This window comes from Phlebotomus papatasi, chromosome 3 (genome assembly GCF_024763615.1).
Source record: "Phlebotomus papatasi isolate M1 chromosome 3, Ppap_2.1, whole genome shotgun sequence".
In the NCBI taxonomy this organism is placed as follows: Eukaryota; Metazoa; Arthropoda; class Insecta; order Diptera; family Psychodidae; genus Phlebotomus; species Phlebotomus papatasi.
This window is the reverse complement of record NC_077224.1, coordinates 60,341,240-60,356,172: the sequence shown is the minus strand read 5'-3', so window position 1 is coordinate 60,356,172 and position 14,933 is coordinate 60,341,240. Positions and strand designations below refer to the sequence as shown.

The 14,933-nt window shown below is 35.8% G+C and overlaps 4 protein-coding genes across 4 annotated transcripts; 2 read left to right on the top strand and 2 right to left on the bottom strand.

Annotated features, from left to right (window-relative positions):
- Positions 1–585, top strand: LOC129807102 (thyrostimulin alpha-2 subunit). The gene is made up of 2 exons (XM_055856144.1): positions 1–154; positions 222–585. Exons 1-2 carry the CDS (start codon positions 61–63, stop codon positions 485–487), a joined length of 360 nt encoding a protein of 119 aa, XP_055712119.1. The 5' UTR covers positions 1–60; the 3' UTR covers positions 488–585.
- LOC129807099 (thyrostimulin beta-5 subunit) lies at positions 572–2,031 on the bottom strand. Its single transcript, XM_055856140.1, has 2 exons — positions 1,909–2,031; positions 572–1,810 (listed from the first exon to the last, which is right to left on the bottom strand). The coding sequence occupies exons 1-2, from the start codon at positions 1,920–1,922 to the stop codon at positions 1,336–1,338; spliced, it is 489 nt and encodes a 162-aa protein (XP_055712115.1). The 5' UTR covers positions 1,923–2,031; the 3' UTR covers positions 572–1,335.
- Positions 2,032–5,858: 3,827 nt separating this feature from the next.
- LOC129807096 (calcium load-activated calcium channel) lies at positions 5,859–6,728 on the top strand. Its single transcript, XM_055856138.1, has 3 exons — positions 5,859–6,021; positions 6,082–6,159; positions 6,219–6,728. Exons 1-3 carry the CDS (start codon positions 5,961–5,963, stop codon positions 6,629–6,631), a joined length of 552 nt encoding a protein of 183 aa, XP_055712113.1. The 5' UTR covers positions 5,859–5,960; the 3' UTR covers positions 6,632–6,728.
- Positions 6,658–12,087, bottom strand: LOC129807058 (FAD-dependent oxidoreductase domain-containing protein 1-like). Its single transcript, XM_055856056.1, has 3 exons — positions 11,576–12,087; positions 10,418–11,420; positions 6,658–6,845 (listed from the first exon to the last, which is right to left on the bottom strand). Exons 1-3 carry the CDS (start codon positions 11,942–11,944, stop codon positions 6,706–6,708), a joined length of 1,512 nt encoding a protein of 503 aa, XP_055712031.1. The 5' UTR covers positions 11,945–12,087; the 3' UTR covers positions 6,658–6,705.
- Between the last annotated feature and the right edge of the window lie 2,846 nt (positions 12,088–14,933).

Below are 14,933 nucleotides of genomic sequence, written 5' to 3'. Positions count from 1 at the left end.
GTCCTCAGTTGCTCTTGGACTCTCGAGAAATCCCATCTCAGACTCAGTTGTTCATCAAAGATGTGGCTGAGATTGGCAACTCTTGTGATGGTGCTCTTTGCTCTGACAACGGGAAAGGACACAGTTTGGCACAAACCAGGATGTCACAAAGTTGGTAAGTACTTAATTCATTTGCGGTGCAGGAAGTTCTTGGGATTTGAAGAAATCTATTGTGATTGCAGGACACACCAGGAAAATCAGTATTCCGGGATGTGTGGAGTTTCTTGTCACAACTAATGCCTGTAGGGGTTTCTGCGAATCCTATGCCGTTCCCTCGGCCTATGGCACAGTCATGAAACCCATGAAGCCTGTGACGTCAATTGGACAATGCTGCAACATCATGGGAACGCAGAATGTTATCCGGGAAGTTCTCTGCCTCGATGGGTATCGCAATGTTACCTTCAAATCTGCCACTGATTGCTCTTGCTACCACTGCAAGAAGGATTAGTCACCTGAAAATTCTCTGATGCCACATAAAGTGATATTGTTCTTATTCAATCATTATGTTCAAGTAGAAAAATAAAAATAAAAATTTCTATGCACAAAATTTTATTGAGATTTCTTGCATTTTTTTTACATTTTTGTTTAGAGTCAGGTGCTTAGTAATTTCTTAGTACAATTCATCTCAAGGTGGCTACAAAAAAACCTGAAAGAATGTCCAATGGTTGATGCAAAAGTTTCTTATGGAAAAAGTCTGAGCAAGAAAAATCCGCAAAATTGTTTTACTTGGGCTGTTTTTGCTTATTCATACCCAAGTGGCGTAATAAGGGAAGAATAACGTAATTATTTCTTAAGTAAATAGGGGAGTTAGATAATTCTTTCGGTAATGATCCAAAGATGATGGAGACTTCTAAGGCCTTTCAAATTAATCAAACTTTAGTCAAATCTATTGAGAAATACGATCCCCAGATCTATTTAACGATCGAACCTGAAAAAAACTAAAATGAGGATCATGCAAGGTTATTCAAAATGAGAGGAAAATAAAGCACAAAATTCTTTTGGATTAAGTGTGAAGTGTAAATTTTGTAAGAAGAAGAACGATTTTGATAAATTACGTTACGTGAAAATAACCACTTTTTTACGTTAAATTGTTAAATGTACAACATGTTCAGAAGTGAGATACTTTCCGAAATAAGGGGTTTGAATTCGGAATTTCTAGAATTCAAATAACTAGTCCACTATTTTGATCTGAGAACAAATTAATATCCCTTCGTGAAAAAGAGCGTATTATCATTTGCAGGATTTATTGATGAATGTCTTGCTCAGGCTCTGGTCAATAGATTTTTTTATGAGTTTCTAGTAATCCAGATCATCGGGAACTGGTCCAGTGAGAGCTAACACCTTCACAGCCGATTCATTGTGTGTTTCCTTGGGAGCTTCACAGCTGGTGTCCTGTGTTGAGCATGTCTGACAGTGGCAAGCAACGGCTTCTGTGTAGTGATACCGTCTAGTTTCAGGCTCAACATCTGGATGGCAATTCTTTAAGACAGCAACAGCCGGAGAACGTCCAGCATGGACACAGACAGGATGGTAGGAACGCTTGAAGGGGAATTTCCAGTCGGAAATTTCATTGGAATCGCATCTGCCCCAGCAACTCATGACGCTCACATCATCCCAGCACTCACGTCCCTTGTGGTCAGTTTGCGTTACGCGGTAGGTGTAGATGCGTCTGTGGCAGCCGAGTGTGGCCACCTTAGGGGAGGCTGCGGCATCCAGGACGGACGAAATCTCAAGTGCTCCGACGCTTGCCGCAGCAAGAATCAGAGACATTCTGGTGAGTGGGAAAAATACTCGGTTAATCAAGAAAATACAAACAAAATTGATCAATATTTGAACACAATCCCTAAGAGGATTTCCCACAGAACTCACATCTGAAACTTCATTGTCCTACACTTTTTTTTGCGCCTTCCACCCACCAATCTTAGGAATATTTCACAAAAATCAGAGGTATTTCACTCTGATGAATTTCTCAGGATGAAACTGGAAAATGTGCCTGGGATCTCCGCGTGAGCACAGTTTTATTGCTTCCTGACGGGGTTTGGGGCGCATGTGTCAGCGATTTTCCTCGCAATAAATTTTCAAATAAACACATAAAAATTCAAATTTTTATTGAAGAAAGAGTTGCAATGCTTATTCTTATCTTTGTCTTTAAGAAAAAGGACTTTGGTCAGATTTTCCTCAATTTCTCCTCAAAGTTTACGTGTACTGAAATTATGAGTGAACGTGGAAGTATTAGTCAACGTTATATTGAGGTAATTTTTACATAAAATTTACTACTCTATCATATTTTCTATTCTTCTTTTCATCAACTGATGGTTAATTAACTACATTAATTACTAGCCAATTAAATACTGAGAGAAAAATGAGGTGCTTGATCGAAATTACAAAAATTTACGTTTTCCTAACGTAAATCTTACCTATAGAAAATCATACGTAAGTCTTCTAAGTAAATCAAACGTTTGGCAAACGTTTTTCTCAAATATTTTATGGTCTCTACACACTAGAGAATTTTATGTCAATGTTGAAGCAAATTCTCTACGTTTGTATAGAAAAACTCTTTGATATGACCGGAAGTTGATATCTTTTACCGTTTAACACTAAACCTACCGAGATTTTATCTGAGATTCTTTACAATCTCAGCTTTTGCGGTCCGAAGTGAAATGCGACCTCGTCAGATCGGGCCCAAATTTTGGATTTTGGGCCATGATTTTCGTGGACGTTCATCCGTCCGTCCGTCGTATAAGCACTAGGATGTTTCAACGAGGAAAAAAATTTTTTGGCACTATTCTCACGGTGTTGTATTTGATGAGACAAGATAGTTTTTCTTCGACGACCATATGATCAGATGCCGTTGAGAGGTGGCTGAACGACCATCTCTGTAGAACATTTTTCTGATTTTACACTAAGTCAGAAAAATTTTCTACAGAGAGGGTCTTCCAGCCACCTCTAAACAGCGTCTGATGAGTAAAAAGTTATGAATTTATAACATATACGCAGAAGTAAATTATCAAAATATTACCTTCTTCAGTCAGTATTGCACTGGAAAATCTCAGCTAATTGATATTATCACATAATATCACACGATTAATTAACTATTTTGCGCACACACAAACAAAAAAATGAAACATTCTAACCTCAAATCTTCGAAAATCCACTAGGGACAGATTCGGTGTTTTTTTTACCTTTAGGGACGATTGGGTCATATATGATCCATGAAAATTATGAAGCTTTCCTGAAAATACCAATAAACTATAATTTTTACTTTGTTGAGAAATATTATGTATAGTTATTATAGTTTCTAGTCATACGTTTTTGCTTAAAAAAAAATTAGAAATATTAAAAATATGAAAATTCAAGTACTAACGTGAATATTTGAAAATTCGTTATTTTTGAGCTCAAATATTTTGTATATAGAAAATAGCTGGAGATTTGCATAAATATCCTAGATTCCTACATCTTTATACTTCGTGATTATGTACAAATTTTAGAAAGAAAATTCTTCAGGTAGTCAGGAAAAATTATTTTCTCTATGGGTCACGGGTGACCCAATCGCCCTTAAAGGGTTAATGATCAATTTCGTCAATTTCTATGAATTTGTCTCGTATTATTCATGGAATAATTGACCTATCAAATGTTAGATCATACGCAAAATATTATAGCAAATATAATTAAATTGAATAAATACAGTAGACTCTCGCAAATTCGGCTCTTTTAAGATCGGGCTCCTTTTTAATTCGGGCAGCGGTTACATTTGAAAAAAGTTTGTTGTCATTTTTCAAGTTTGATTATGATTATCAAATGAATCAAATATGCTCAAATTTGGCATGGTTTGTCTTAGTTTTGATGTGATTTTGCATTATAGAGGGATTTTCATGCAATTTACGTTATATATGAGTGCGTAAACTCAATATCTATATGCACATGAATAAAAAATCGTTGCATTTCAAAAAGTTTGTCGCCCGAATTTCTGTCTAATTCGGCTGACATTTCGGTCCCATATGCCCAAATTTGAGAGAGTCTACTGTAAATCTACCGGTCGAGCGAGGGCACATGTAATAAATTTTTGAAAACATTTTTTTAAGTTTATGTTTAGTATGACAGCTTGTGAAAATAAAATGAAGGTTACAAGGATAATTTTTGTCTCATTTTACCCACGAATATTTTTATAAAATTACACAAATGTAGTTCGGAAAAACGTGTAAACTTAAAATGTGTAATGGGATTAATTTTGTATAAATACTAAACTGTGTGGTTTGAATAAATGTCTTCTCGAGAATTTGGGAGACCGACGGGTGCCCGGAATTTTCTCCAAAATTCGAAAAATTTTTGAAAGCGGTCCAACACGGAAGTTTGGGAAATTTTTGGAGGACCTTTGGTAACCCAGGAAATTTTCGAGAATCCAGGAAATATTAAGGAGCCCTTGTAACCCACACAGTAAAAAATTTTCAGCTACATTATCATGATGTTTAACGTAAATTTTACATAAATCTGTAATCGTGTGTACTGATACACATTTGTGTTACTTGTGTGCATTTGGTCTGAAAACTGTGTAATTTATACACGTTTTGTCTGGAAACTGTGTAATTTTAGACGAAATATGTAAGAAAATATACACAACTGTGTAACCATTCGCAGTTGGTTACACAGTTTACACAGTTTACCATTACATAATATTTAAATTACACATTTTCAGATTACGCGTTTTGCTGAAAACATATTAGCTTTACAAGAATAATCGTGGAAAAAAATCAAGCCAACGATTATCCTTGTAATGTTTTTTTTACTGTGCAGAACAGCCTCCGAAAAGTCGGGAAATTGTGTCATCTTAAAGAAACCTCGAGAAACCATAGCATTCATAACAATCCTTGATATATTTGAATATTTTCTTGTATTAGGAGGAAGTGGGGCATGATGAATGTAGGGCAGCTTTGAAATTAGGATCTTTTCTACCTATTTTTAAATAACATTCAGCCTTATCATTATATAATATAGCTGCACAGAGTGAGAAGCTAAATTATATAATGATACGGCTCAGTTCCATTTTAACATAGAAGGAAAATCCCAATTTCAAATCTTCCCCGCATTCAAAGCTGCCCAACTTTCCCTTATTGACCAGAAATAAAAATATGATAGGTATTCCTGTTCGTAACAACAATTTTTTGAAGAAATCATAATGAATCTCTTGACAAAGACTAATTCAAAAATTGTACATTTTTCCCACAGTCATCTTAAGTTGTTGATTTCATATCAAACATTTTTGTGAACTTTTAGGTCTTTTACTAATTTATTAAACTAGGGTAAGTGTGCCAAATTTCGGCATATAGTTGCATGCAAGCGTCAAGGTCTCAAGTTTGAAATGCAATATTTTAAATTCAAATTGATTTTTTTATTCTTTCTTCTTAAAGAGTGTTGCTTGGAACCTAGTGTAAAGAGTTTATCGTCTTTATTTACTCTATACATTTTAAAATGAATAAAAATATAGACATAGCTTTGGTGCCCTATTACGGCCACCTTAATTTTCATAGTTCCTTGCCCTTCCGAAATTCTTCCAATATCTTTTTCACGTCATCTCGTTTGTCGAAGCTACATTTTTTGTTATTCTTTTGCATTGTATAATCTCTAGAGTACGTAAAGTCTAAAAGTTCATGGAAATTCGAGGAACAAAAAAGGTGGCCGAAATTGTAAGCTGGCCGGAATTTGGCACACTCTAAATAATTTTTTTTATTTCTACCAAAAATTTTAGTTACAAAAAATACGCGGTCTATCAATTTGAAATCTAAGATAGCTGCGAGATGTCGCTGAAATAGTTTTCGCCGATTTCGCTGTTACCATCTCAGGATGACGCGTCCGGACACTGAAAATTGAGTGGAAGAAAACGATTTCTTTCCCTGGTCAGGAAAAGTCAGCAAAGCAGCAATAAAATGTGGGGAGATACTCTTTTAATAGTCTTTATATCTATATGTACGGCATTTCTTGGCGAAGGTAGAGAAAACAGAAAAAATCAGTCGTTTTTAGAGATAAAATTGATTCATAACCTTTCAGGGCTGACATGGGTGCTCGTCTACCGGACGGACAAGTACCAGAAACTCAAGGGAGAAGTGGAGAAACAGAGCAAAAAATGTAATTTCCTGTAGAATTATTAAGTATTCTTATGGTATTCATGAATCTTGTGCTTTTAGTGGAGAGACGCAAGGAAATCCATGGAGACTCATTGGACAAACATCATAAAAAGAAAATTGAAAGGGATGAGGAGAGACTGAAGAATAACAACAGAGATTTATCTCTGGTGAAGATGAAGTCAATGTTTGCCACGGGATTTGCCTTCACGGCTCTCCTCAGTATGTTCAATAGCATTTTTGACGGACGAGTTGTAGCTCGGCTGCCTTTTGTGCCAATTTCCTGGATTCAGGGGCTCAGCCATCGAAATCTTCCCGGTGATGATTTCACAGAGTGTTCATTTATTTTTCTCTACATCCTCTGCACCATGTCCATCAGGCAGAACATCCAGAAACTACTGGGATTCGCCCCATCGCGAGCTGCCAGTAAACAAGGTGGAGGACTCTTTGGTCCAGCTCCTGGACAATTCAAATAAATCCAGCCAGAAAAATCAGATGGATGTGTAGCTACAAAGTGGATGTTTATTTCCCACCCCAAAAATATTTATTATTACACTATGTTGGCTTCAAACATTGGTTGATCTACGATTAATCTATCAAATCCCAATCGACTGAGATCTATTGTACGATACTGTCCATGAATAATCAGCTCCATGATGGCTCTGCCCACGGCTGGAGTTTGTTGGATACCTGGAAAATCCAAGAATGACGTCAGTTAAGTGCGCTAAGGAAAATTCGCGGAGTGCTCGAATTCTTGTTTTATCATTTCCCTTTGGTCAAATTCTAATAATCTGATTTCTCGTTCTCGTAATCATCATGGAATTTCATGTTCCCTGATTGGGCTCGAACTTGGTGTATAGAGGATATAGAAAAATCATCATGTGTTTTTAACTAAGGCCGCCAATCCGTCTCCTCAAAATGCAAGTGTTCTAACTCACATTTTGGTCGATTTTGAGTTATTGCCATAGTGGTACTATAACTGAGAGAAATCCGAAAAAGTTAAAATAACATTCCGAAAATGTTAATTTTACCCTGCATTAATGATCCGAAATCGGTGTAAATATTACCCTTTTTAGGTGTATTATGGGTTAAAGTTACCCTTTTTCATGTTAATTTTACCCTTAATAAGGTGTAAAATTAACATTAAAAAGTGTTGATATATTTTTACACCTAAAAAGTGTTAAAGTTAAGAGGAAAAATTGTTAATCGCATCCTCTTTTTTTCTCAGTGATATTAACCCAATACTATCGGAAAATGCATAAAATTTTCCCAGGAAACCATTTCTTTTTTTAATATGATTAAATTAATGAATTCACAAAATTTTTCCGTGAAATTGTTCTATGTGACGATTTACGCATTTACGTTGTGAAAAGGGCAAATAAATTTCAATTGCGTACATAGTATGCACTTTAATATAGGTTTTTAGGAGCCGCAGAAGGATCAATGTGATCGCTAAAATACATCATAAGCTTTAATAACGGTGTCGGAATAATCAAATCGGTGAATAAAATTTGAGCAGAATTTACTCTTGCAAATATTGACACTGACACGATAATATTGTGCAACAAAAGAATAACAAAAGTGTTAAGGTAAGTGTGCCAAATTCCGGCCAGCTTGCAATTTCGGCCACCTTTTTTGTTCCTCGAATTTCCATGAACTGTTAGATTTTACGTACTCTAGAGATTATACAATGCAAAAGAATAACAAAAAATGTAGGTACGACAAACGAGATGACGTGAAAAAGATATTGGAAGAATTCCTGAAGGGTAAGGAACTATAAGAATGAAGGTGGCCGAAATAGGGCACCAAAGCTATGTCTATATTTTAATTCATTTTAAAATGTATTAAGAATGATTTTAGAGTAAATAAAGACGGTAAACGCTTTACAAGGTTCCAAGCAACACTCTTTCAGAAGAATAAAAAAAAATCAATTTGTATTTAAAATATTACATTTCAAACTTGAGACTTTGACGGTTGCATGCAACTATGCCGAAATTTGGCACACTTACCCCATATTAGTTAGAATATCTTTTAAGGATCTCAAATATCTGAAATCTATTCATTGCTACCACGCCCTAAATTTCTTTCTATATTTATTTAAAGTGTTTTTGTTTTTCTAAAACACACAAATTTACATCCTCGGTTCTAATTACTCAATTTTATTTACTTTGGTTGGAAAAAAACGCATATTTTCATTATCTACAACTCTTATGACAAGCCTTGAACCTACTGTGCAGTTACAGTAGACTCTCTCAAATTCGGGCTTTTGGGACCGAAATGTCACCCGAATTGGAGAGAAATTCGGGCGACAAATTTTTTGAAATGCAACGATTTTTTATTAATCTGCATACTCATACTAAGGGGTCAATTTCCAATAAAATGTGTTATGCGTTATGGTAACATGTGTTAATATAACACTTAACACATGTTAAGCTCATAACACATCCGAGCAATTCTCAATAAATGATTTTGGAGAATTTTATGGTGTGTTATGATAACATATGGAGACTTGATGACTGCGCCATCTAATGTAGAGCATTTTTCGCGATCAGCGCCATCCATTGTACGTTTTCGCCTCTAACAGCTTCATTTGGAAATTATTTTTCTGTTTATTTTTTCCAAAATATGGTAATTTTTAATTAAAAGAGCTTTGTTTAGGAGCGAGATACATTATTATTTGTCTCAAGATGTTTTATGTTGTACTGAAGATGAATTGGTGTGGCATTTAGTTGCCTTTGCCCAATTATTAGAAAATCCGCAAGCAAAAAATATACATAAACAGAAAAGCAGTATTGGAGTTTAAGAGAAAAATGAATAGATAAGCCTAGATCAGCTTATTGTAGATGAGATTTTTAACAAGAACAAACTCGATTGCATCCTAATTTTAATTGCAGCTGATGTTGGGAGATATCATACAGTGATATTGGTATAACAACATTTAATTAACATTGGAACATTTAAACCGACGAGTTACAGAAAAGTGAGCAAGTTCATGAAATGGACATTTATCTTAATAAAAATGCGATTAAAACGTTCTGCCATCCTGAAATTCCACGAAACAACACAAAAATTCACTTTACAGCAAACGTTTGCACACTGTTGACGTGAAGTGTCAAGAACGTCAAGAATATCGAAATTCGAAATGGCAGAACAATCAGCGCTAAAGCGGCGAGTACGTGAACTTGCACTTTAGGCTTCCGGTAGATTTTCGAATAGGTTAGGCTTGGCTTTGGAGTGGCTTTGTCTCTTCAAAAGGTTATTACTGAATGGAGCCAATAAGGAAAAACCTCTCGGGGCCAATAAGTATGATAACTAACAATTACAGATTGCATAAATTCGAAAAATATTTTTTTCTTAAATTTTCAAAAAAACTTGTTCAAACTTTTTGGGTACGCTCGTACCCAAAAATCTAGACGTCAAATGTACGTTTCCCGCCAATTCCCGCTATTTGCTTTTTGACACCAACCTTGTAACAAAATTCCAAGCGGGAGCGACATTTTTGCCGCCCGTTTGTTTGTCCTGTCAACACTGAAGAGCAGGATTTAATGCCAAAAAAGAATTTTCAATCTGAATGGATTTTATCAAGGACGGCGCACGGAAGATTCAGAGGAATAATATTAACGCAGTAGGATTCCGCCAGTAGCGATCATGTCGTTACTCTTCTCGCTATTGGCAATCAAGATTGCCTCCTTGACCTGCTTCAGAGTGAGTGACCCTAGCGCCATGTGTGGTGGAGTCAGTGTATAATGGAAAGACTTAGTACGAACGCTGAGCCTGCGATTCCCAAAGAGGGCCAGGACCTGTTGAGTGTCAAAAATCAGGAATGGTCTACATCTACAATAGTCAGGTCGTCTGGGACAGGTTACCATAATATAAAATGGCTGTGAGCTGTGAGTGTTTTCTGTATACCAATTGAAAGCCATGATGTAAAGACACCGTTTGGTTTAAGATGGATACCCCTCGGAAAAAAAAAAACTTTCGAACTTCCTTGACCCGGCTTAGAGGGTCAAAGTATAAACCCGAAAATGCCTGTAATTCCATTTCTAATTATCCAAATTGGATCATTGATGCCGCAAATGAAAGGTCTTGAAAAATTCTGTAACTTCAGATCATCAAAACTTCATACGATCACCAAGAAGGGTACTAAAATCCAAAGGACTATTTTCGACATTTCGATGTCGAATTACTGAAAATCCTAATTTTGATCATCGAGAACAGTTTTCCGGATGCGATTCTTTTTTCTTAGTTCAAGCAGTCCTTACCGTGTCCACTGAATCCAGTTGCAAAGAGCAAATTCTGGTAATAAGGATGTGAGCCTATGATGCCATTCTGGTCATAGTAATTCTGTTCGTAGTATCCAGCCCAGGCACTGCTGACTTTCAGGGATTCGAAGCTGGGCACTCTTTTGGCAAGCCTTGGCCAAACTTCAGCTTCAAAGTACTCATGATCGACATCCAGGTTGTCACAGTGTGGCTCAGTGTCTTCAGTTGGGCTCTTCCCGCAAACAAAATTTCCGCAGAGTCCATCGCGTCGGAAGTAGGTGCCGGTAGGATCGATCGTTAGAGGAGTATTGAGACCGGGGCAATCTGGATTTTGACTATTGACAACGTAGACGTATCGTTTGCGCGGTTCGACTGGAAGTGGCATCTGTAGGAGTCCCTCACCTTTGCCAATTCTCATCATCCTGGCCACTTCGCCGGAATTAGCTCCGGCCGCCAGGATGCAGATGGCAAAATTGATTGTTCTCTCCTCGCCATTGGGAAGGCGAACCTTAGCCTGCCTAAGGGCTTCATACTTGCCTGGTTCAATGCCTACTACAATCATATTGTCCATCTTTTCGAAACCGAATCCTGTGATGTCAGCAGTGACATATTGAGCTCCGTACTCTTGGGCACGTCTCTTGAAGCCACTCATCAAACACCAAGGATCAAACCATCCTTCCCGCTCCAGTCCATGACAACCCAGAGCAATTCCATCGACATTGAGCCATGGAAATTTGCGCTTGAGCTTTTCTGGTGTTAGGATCTCATTCCGGGCACCTAATTCATTTTGTAGGCGGGAATTTCGATCAAGGGTTTCAGCACCCTCCTCGGATGCTAACATGAGGTAGCCATGAGGTGTAAAATTAACTTCTACATCCTCTCCGAGATGTTCCTTGATATTACGGATAAATTCAGCTCCGTACAAGGACATTTCAATGTTCTCAACGAGTGAGAATTGCTGCCTCAATCCACCGACTGATAAGGCTGTCGTGGCTTTTGAATACTGAATGGAGGGGTTTAGTTAAGAGAGATAAGAACAATTAATTGTTTATTTACTGGATGAACTAGCTATTGTCCATAAGTATCAATTTTCTGCAACCTAATTGTAGGTGAATTGAAGATCAAAAGCAGAGATGTATCTTTTTTTTTTGAACTTACCGTTGGATCCTTTTCCACAACAACAACGTTGAGTCCTTCGCGGGCTTCTTTCTTCAACCAGTATGCAATGGAACTACCAAATCCGCCTCCGCCAATGATCAGAACATCACAGAATGCAGGGAATACATCTGGACGTCGATACTTCTCCAGATGGGCTTCCAGGTCCTTATCAGCATCGTTCGACCCTTTACCCGAACCCAATCCCCGTGGCAGAATATACCTGCCAACCTGCTTGAAGTCATTCTTGAGGATGTTCACTGTCCGCCAGAAGGGATGATCCTCTGGGCGATTGTTCTGTCTATCACTATAGTCACTGTAGCAGCGAGCGACAACAGGTCGCAAATTCCGCACTTTCCTCACGAGAAACATCTTATCGACTGACTAGACTTCTATTGCATGATCTTATCTAAAGAAACTACGTCAATTGTTTAGTTTTTAATGTGAATGTTGTTATTTTTATATCTCCACGCTCTCTCAAGAAGAAACACACTTAACCACAATCTTCCAGCTGATTCTTAGCCGCTCACGGCGAAATTTTCAAATTTAAATGCACTATTGCTGTAACGGTTATAAGAAACAGTGCCTAGCATATTTACTCTGTCGTCTTTGAAATAAAAATAAAATGAAAATTTTAATTTTTTTAGTTCAACATTACATTTCAGAAATTAGACAATAGTTATTTTATTTTTTTTAATATTATTAATATAAAATTACATAGATTTTGCTCCTTGAAAATTTAAAGGGGTTAAGTCGTTTTTGTGATTTAAGGATTTTATTCCCATTACAAAGAGAATTTAATAAATTTTCAGAATATTTAAATAACTTATTTTTGTTAGTAGAAATATTTTTCAAAATGTTGTGCCCAACGCACAATAACTTTTGTTTTGTAAACATGTTTTTAACATTTCAGTGTGAGAGTGAAACCTAGATCTATTATCTCGCTCACTCCCATAGGAAATTTTGAAAACATATTTAGAATCAAAAATTATTGTGCGTTGGGCATTAGTCTATTTTGATTGCTTAAGAAATTTGTTTGAAAGGGGCACAAAATATATTTATGGTTTTTATTTTTGTGAAACAGAGGACTAAGTCAAGCAAGTTGAGTCATTCTTATTTACAAGCGGTTAATTTTGAAATTGAAATTGAAAAATTAAAGCGTAATTTCTGTATATGTAGAAAATTTTGATATTAAATAACTGAAAAGTGAACTTCTTTAGGGAAAAGTGGCCTGCCTTTGAATGCGGCAGCCTTTGAATATTTTTATTTTTCTCTTATTATCCAAAACATTAACCCTATATTCTAAACTATAATCAATACAACTAACTATTTTCTATTAACTTTGATAAATAAAATAGAATTTTTGGATTGTGAAATAAGAGAGAGAAATAACTGTCCAAAGGCTGCTGTATTCAAAGGCAGACCACTTTTCCCTACTGTTTCAATTATTTCTGCTCGAACTTCACAGAGAGAATAGTACCATTTATCCCTCCAATTATTTAAAAGCTGCTAAAGGAGTTAGAAAAACGTACTAGTGTTGCATTATATTTGACGGTGAAAAAATTGATAGAAGGAATGAATTAAAGTTATTGTATAAGGATGAAATGATGTTCAATTACGTTTTCTGTACGATATTTTAAAAGAACAAGAAATCCTTAGATCGGTTTTTCGGAAAGCGCTTAAAAACACGCACAGCTGAATCATAAAACGGTTAAGAATGTGCTTAAAACACGCACAGCACACACGAAAACGGTAAAACATGCACAGCCTAAACATAAAACGCTCAAAATTACACTTAAAAACACGTACAGCACATACGTTAAACGGTCCAGGTTAAAAGCTTAAAATCACGCACAGCTCAATGACAAATCGGTTAATGCACTTAAAATCACGCATAGCTGAATCATAAAACGGTAAATGCTCTTAAAATTACGTACAGCTCAATGACAAATCGGTTAATGAATTTAAAATCACGCACAGCTTAATCATAAAACGATCAATACGCTTAAAATTACGCTTGCGCTTTTTTAAGAGCAATTTTACCCGTTGTATCATTGAGCTCTGCGTAATTTTAAGCGCATTAACCGTTTTATGATTGAGCTGTGCATGATTTTAAGCGCAATCTCAACCGTTTTACGATGAAGCTGTGCGTGATTTTAAACGTAATCTGAACCGTTTTATGTTTAGGCTGTTCGTGTTTTTAAGCGCAATCTAAACCGTTTTATGATTGGTCTGTGCGTGTTATTTTACACACAACTAAGGTCGTTCATGCTGAGGCAGTTGGGATTTGATGTATAATATTAACCCTTTTTTATGCTTAAGGTGTGCGAGTTTTCTAAAATCGATCTGTGAAAATATAAGCTTAAGGGTTCTGTGTCTAAAACTAACCGGAAAAATTTATATAATTAATCGTGCAAAGCTTCTAAAATTAAGTCTTAAGTTTCTAAAATCAATCCAGAAGGTTTCTTGATTTGATACTGTAAAAAATTTTTATAAACAATCGTACAAATTCTAAAATCAATCCCAAATGTACTGGAACACAGGCAGCACTTATGGATAGCTTTAAGTTACTTTCCTGTATCAGAGAAAGATTTGGATCATAATAATGTCATAAAATGTAAAATATCATTTGTCACATTTTACAAAGGAAGTTAAGAATTAAAAAAGCATATTTTTAAATTTCAAATTGTTATTAAATGTTGTATTCAACTACTTCTAAATTAACAGACATTGTTTAAAATCTTTTTAAATCGTATTCAATCCGTCGACTGGTTTTATATTTATCTATTATTGGCGCAAAATAAAAACATACTAAATTTATTTTAAGTAAAACCAAATTCTTAATTTAGAAAGCAAATTGTGAGATAAACGCGTTTCAAGTTTTCTTGAAGCTATCTTGCCATACTGCGAGTTCGGTTTATTACAGCTGTCATTTTGTATATTTTTCAAAAATATTGCTTTAAGCAATAAAGTGGTGCATTTTTAAAAGGTACTACTATTAAGCCTATTAAGGAACTCGAAAATTCATCTTAAGAAATAAAATACGTGAAATTATTACTGGAGTCAGATCCTAATAAAAAGTAACTTTCTAATAGATAAAGGTTTTTATGTTAAAGTTCTACACTCTTATTTGGCTAAAACATAAATTATATAAATGCATATTTTTCTTGCATATTTTATGATTTTTCGTTCATTGTTATGTCGCATATTTCGAAGATTTTTTTTTGCATATTTTGGCTAGCTCTAGTGATAACTGAAATTATAAGATTGAGATTTACAGAGCGATGCAACTTTACAGATCTCGTCTATTAGTCTATTAACTTAAGAGATTTGCGATGCAACTTTATGAACGAGATGTCAA

Coding starts and splice junctions, on each gene's coding strand:
- LOC129807102 (XM_055856144.1), top strand. CDS start 61: ATGTGGCTGAGATTGGCAACTCTTGTGATGGTGCTCTTTGCTCTGACA. Junction 155..221: donor ACCAGGATGTCACAAAGTTG/GTAAGTACTTAA, acceptor TTGTGATTGCAG/GACACACCAGGAAAATCAGT.
- LOC129807096 (XM_055856138.1), top strand. CDS start 5,961: ATGTGGGGAGATACTCTTTTAATAGTCTTTATATCTATATGTACGGCA. Junction 6,022..6,081: donor TACGGCATTTCTTGGCGAAG/GTAGAGAAAACA, acceptor ATAACCTTTCAG/GGCTGACATGGGTGCTCGTC. Junction 6,160..6,218: donor GGAGAAACAGAGCAAAAAAT/GTAATTTCCTGT, acceptor TTGTGCTTTTAG/TGGAGAGACGCAAGGAAATC.
- LOC129807058 (XM_055856056.1), bottom strand. CDS start 11,944: ATGTTTCTCGTGAGGAAAGTGCGGAATTTGCGACCTGTTGTCGCTCGC. Junction 11,421..11,575: donor TTGTGGAAAAGGATCCAACG/GTAAGTTCAAAA, acceptor CCCTCCATTCAG/TATTCAAAAGCCACGACAGC. Junction 6,846..10,417: donor AACTGGATTCAGTGGACACG/GTAAGGACTGCT, acceptor TGGATTTTCCAG/GTATCCAACAAACTCCAGCC.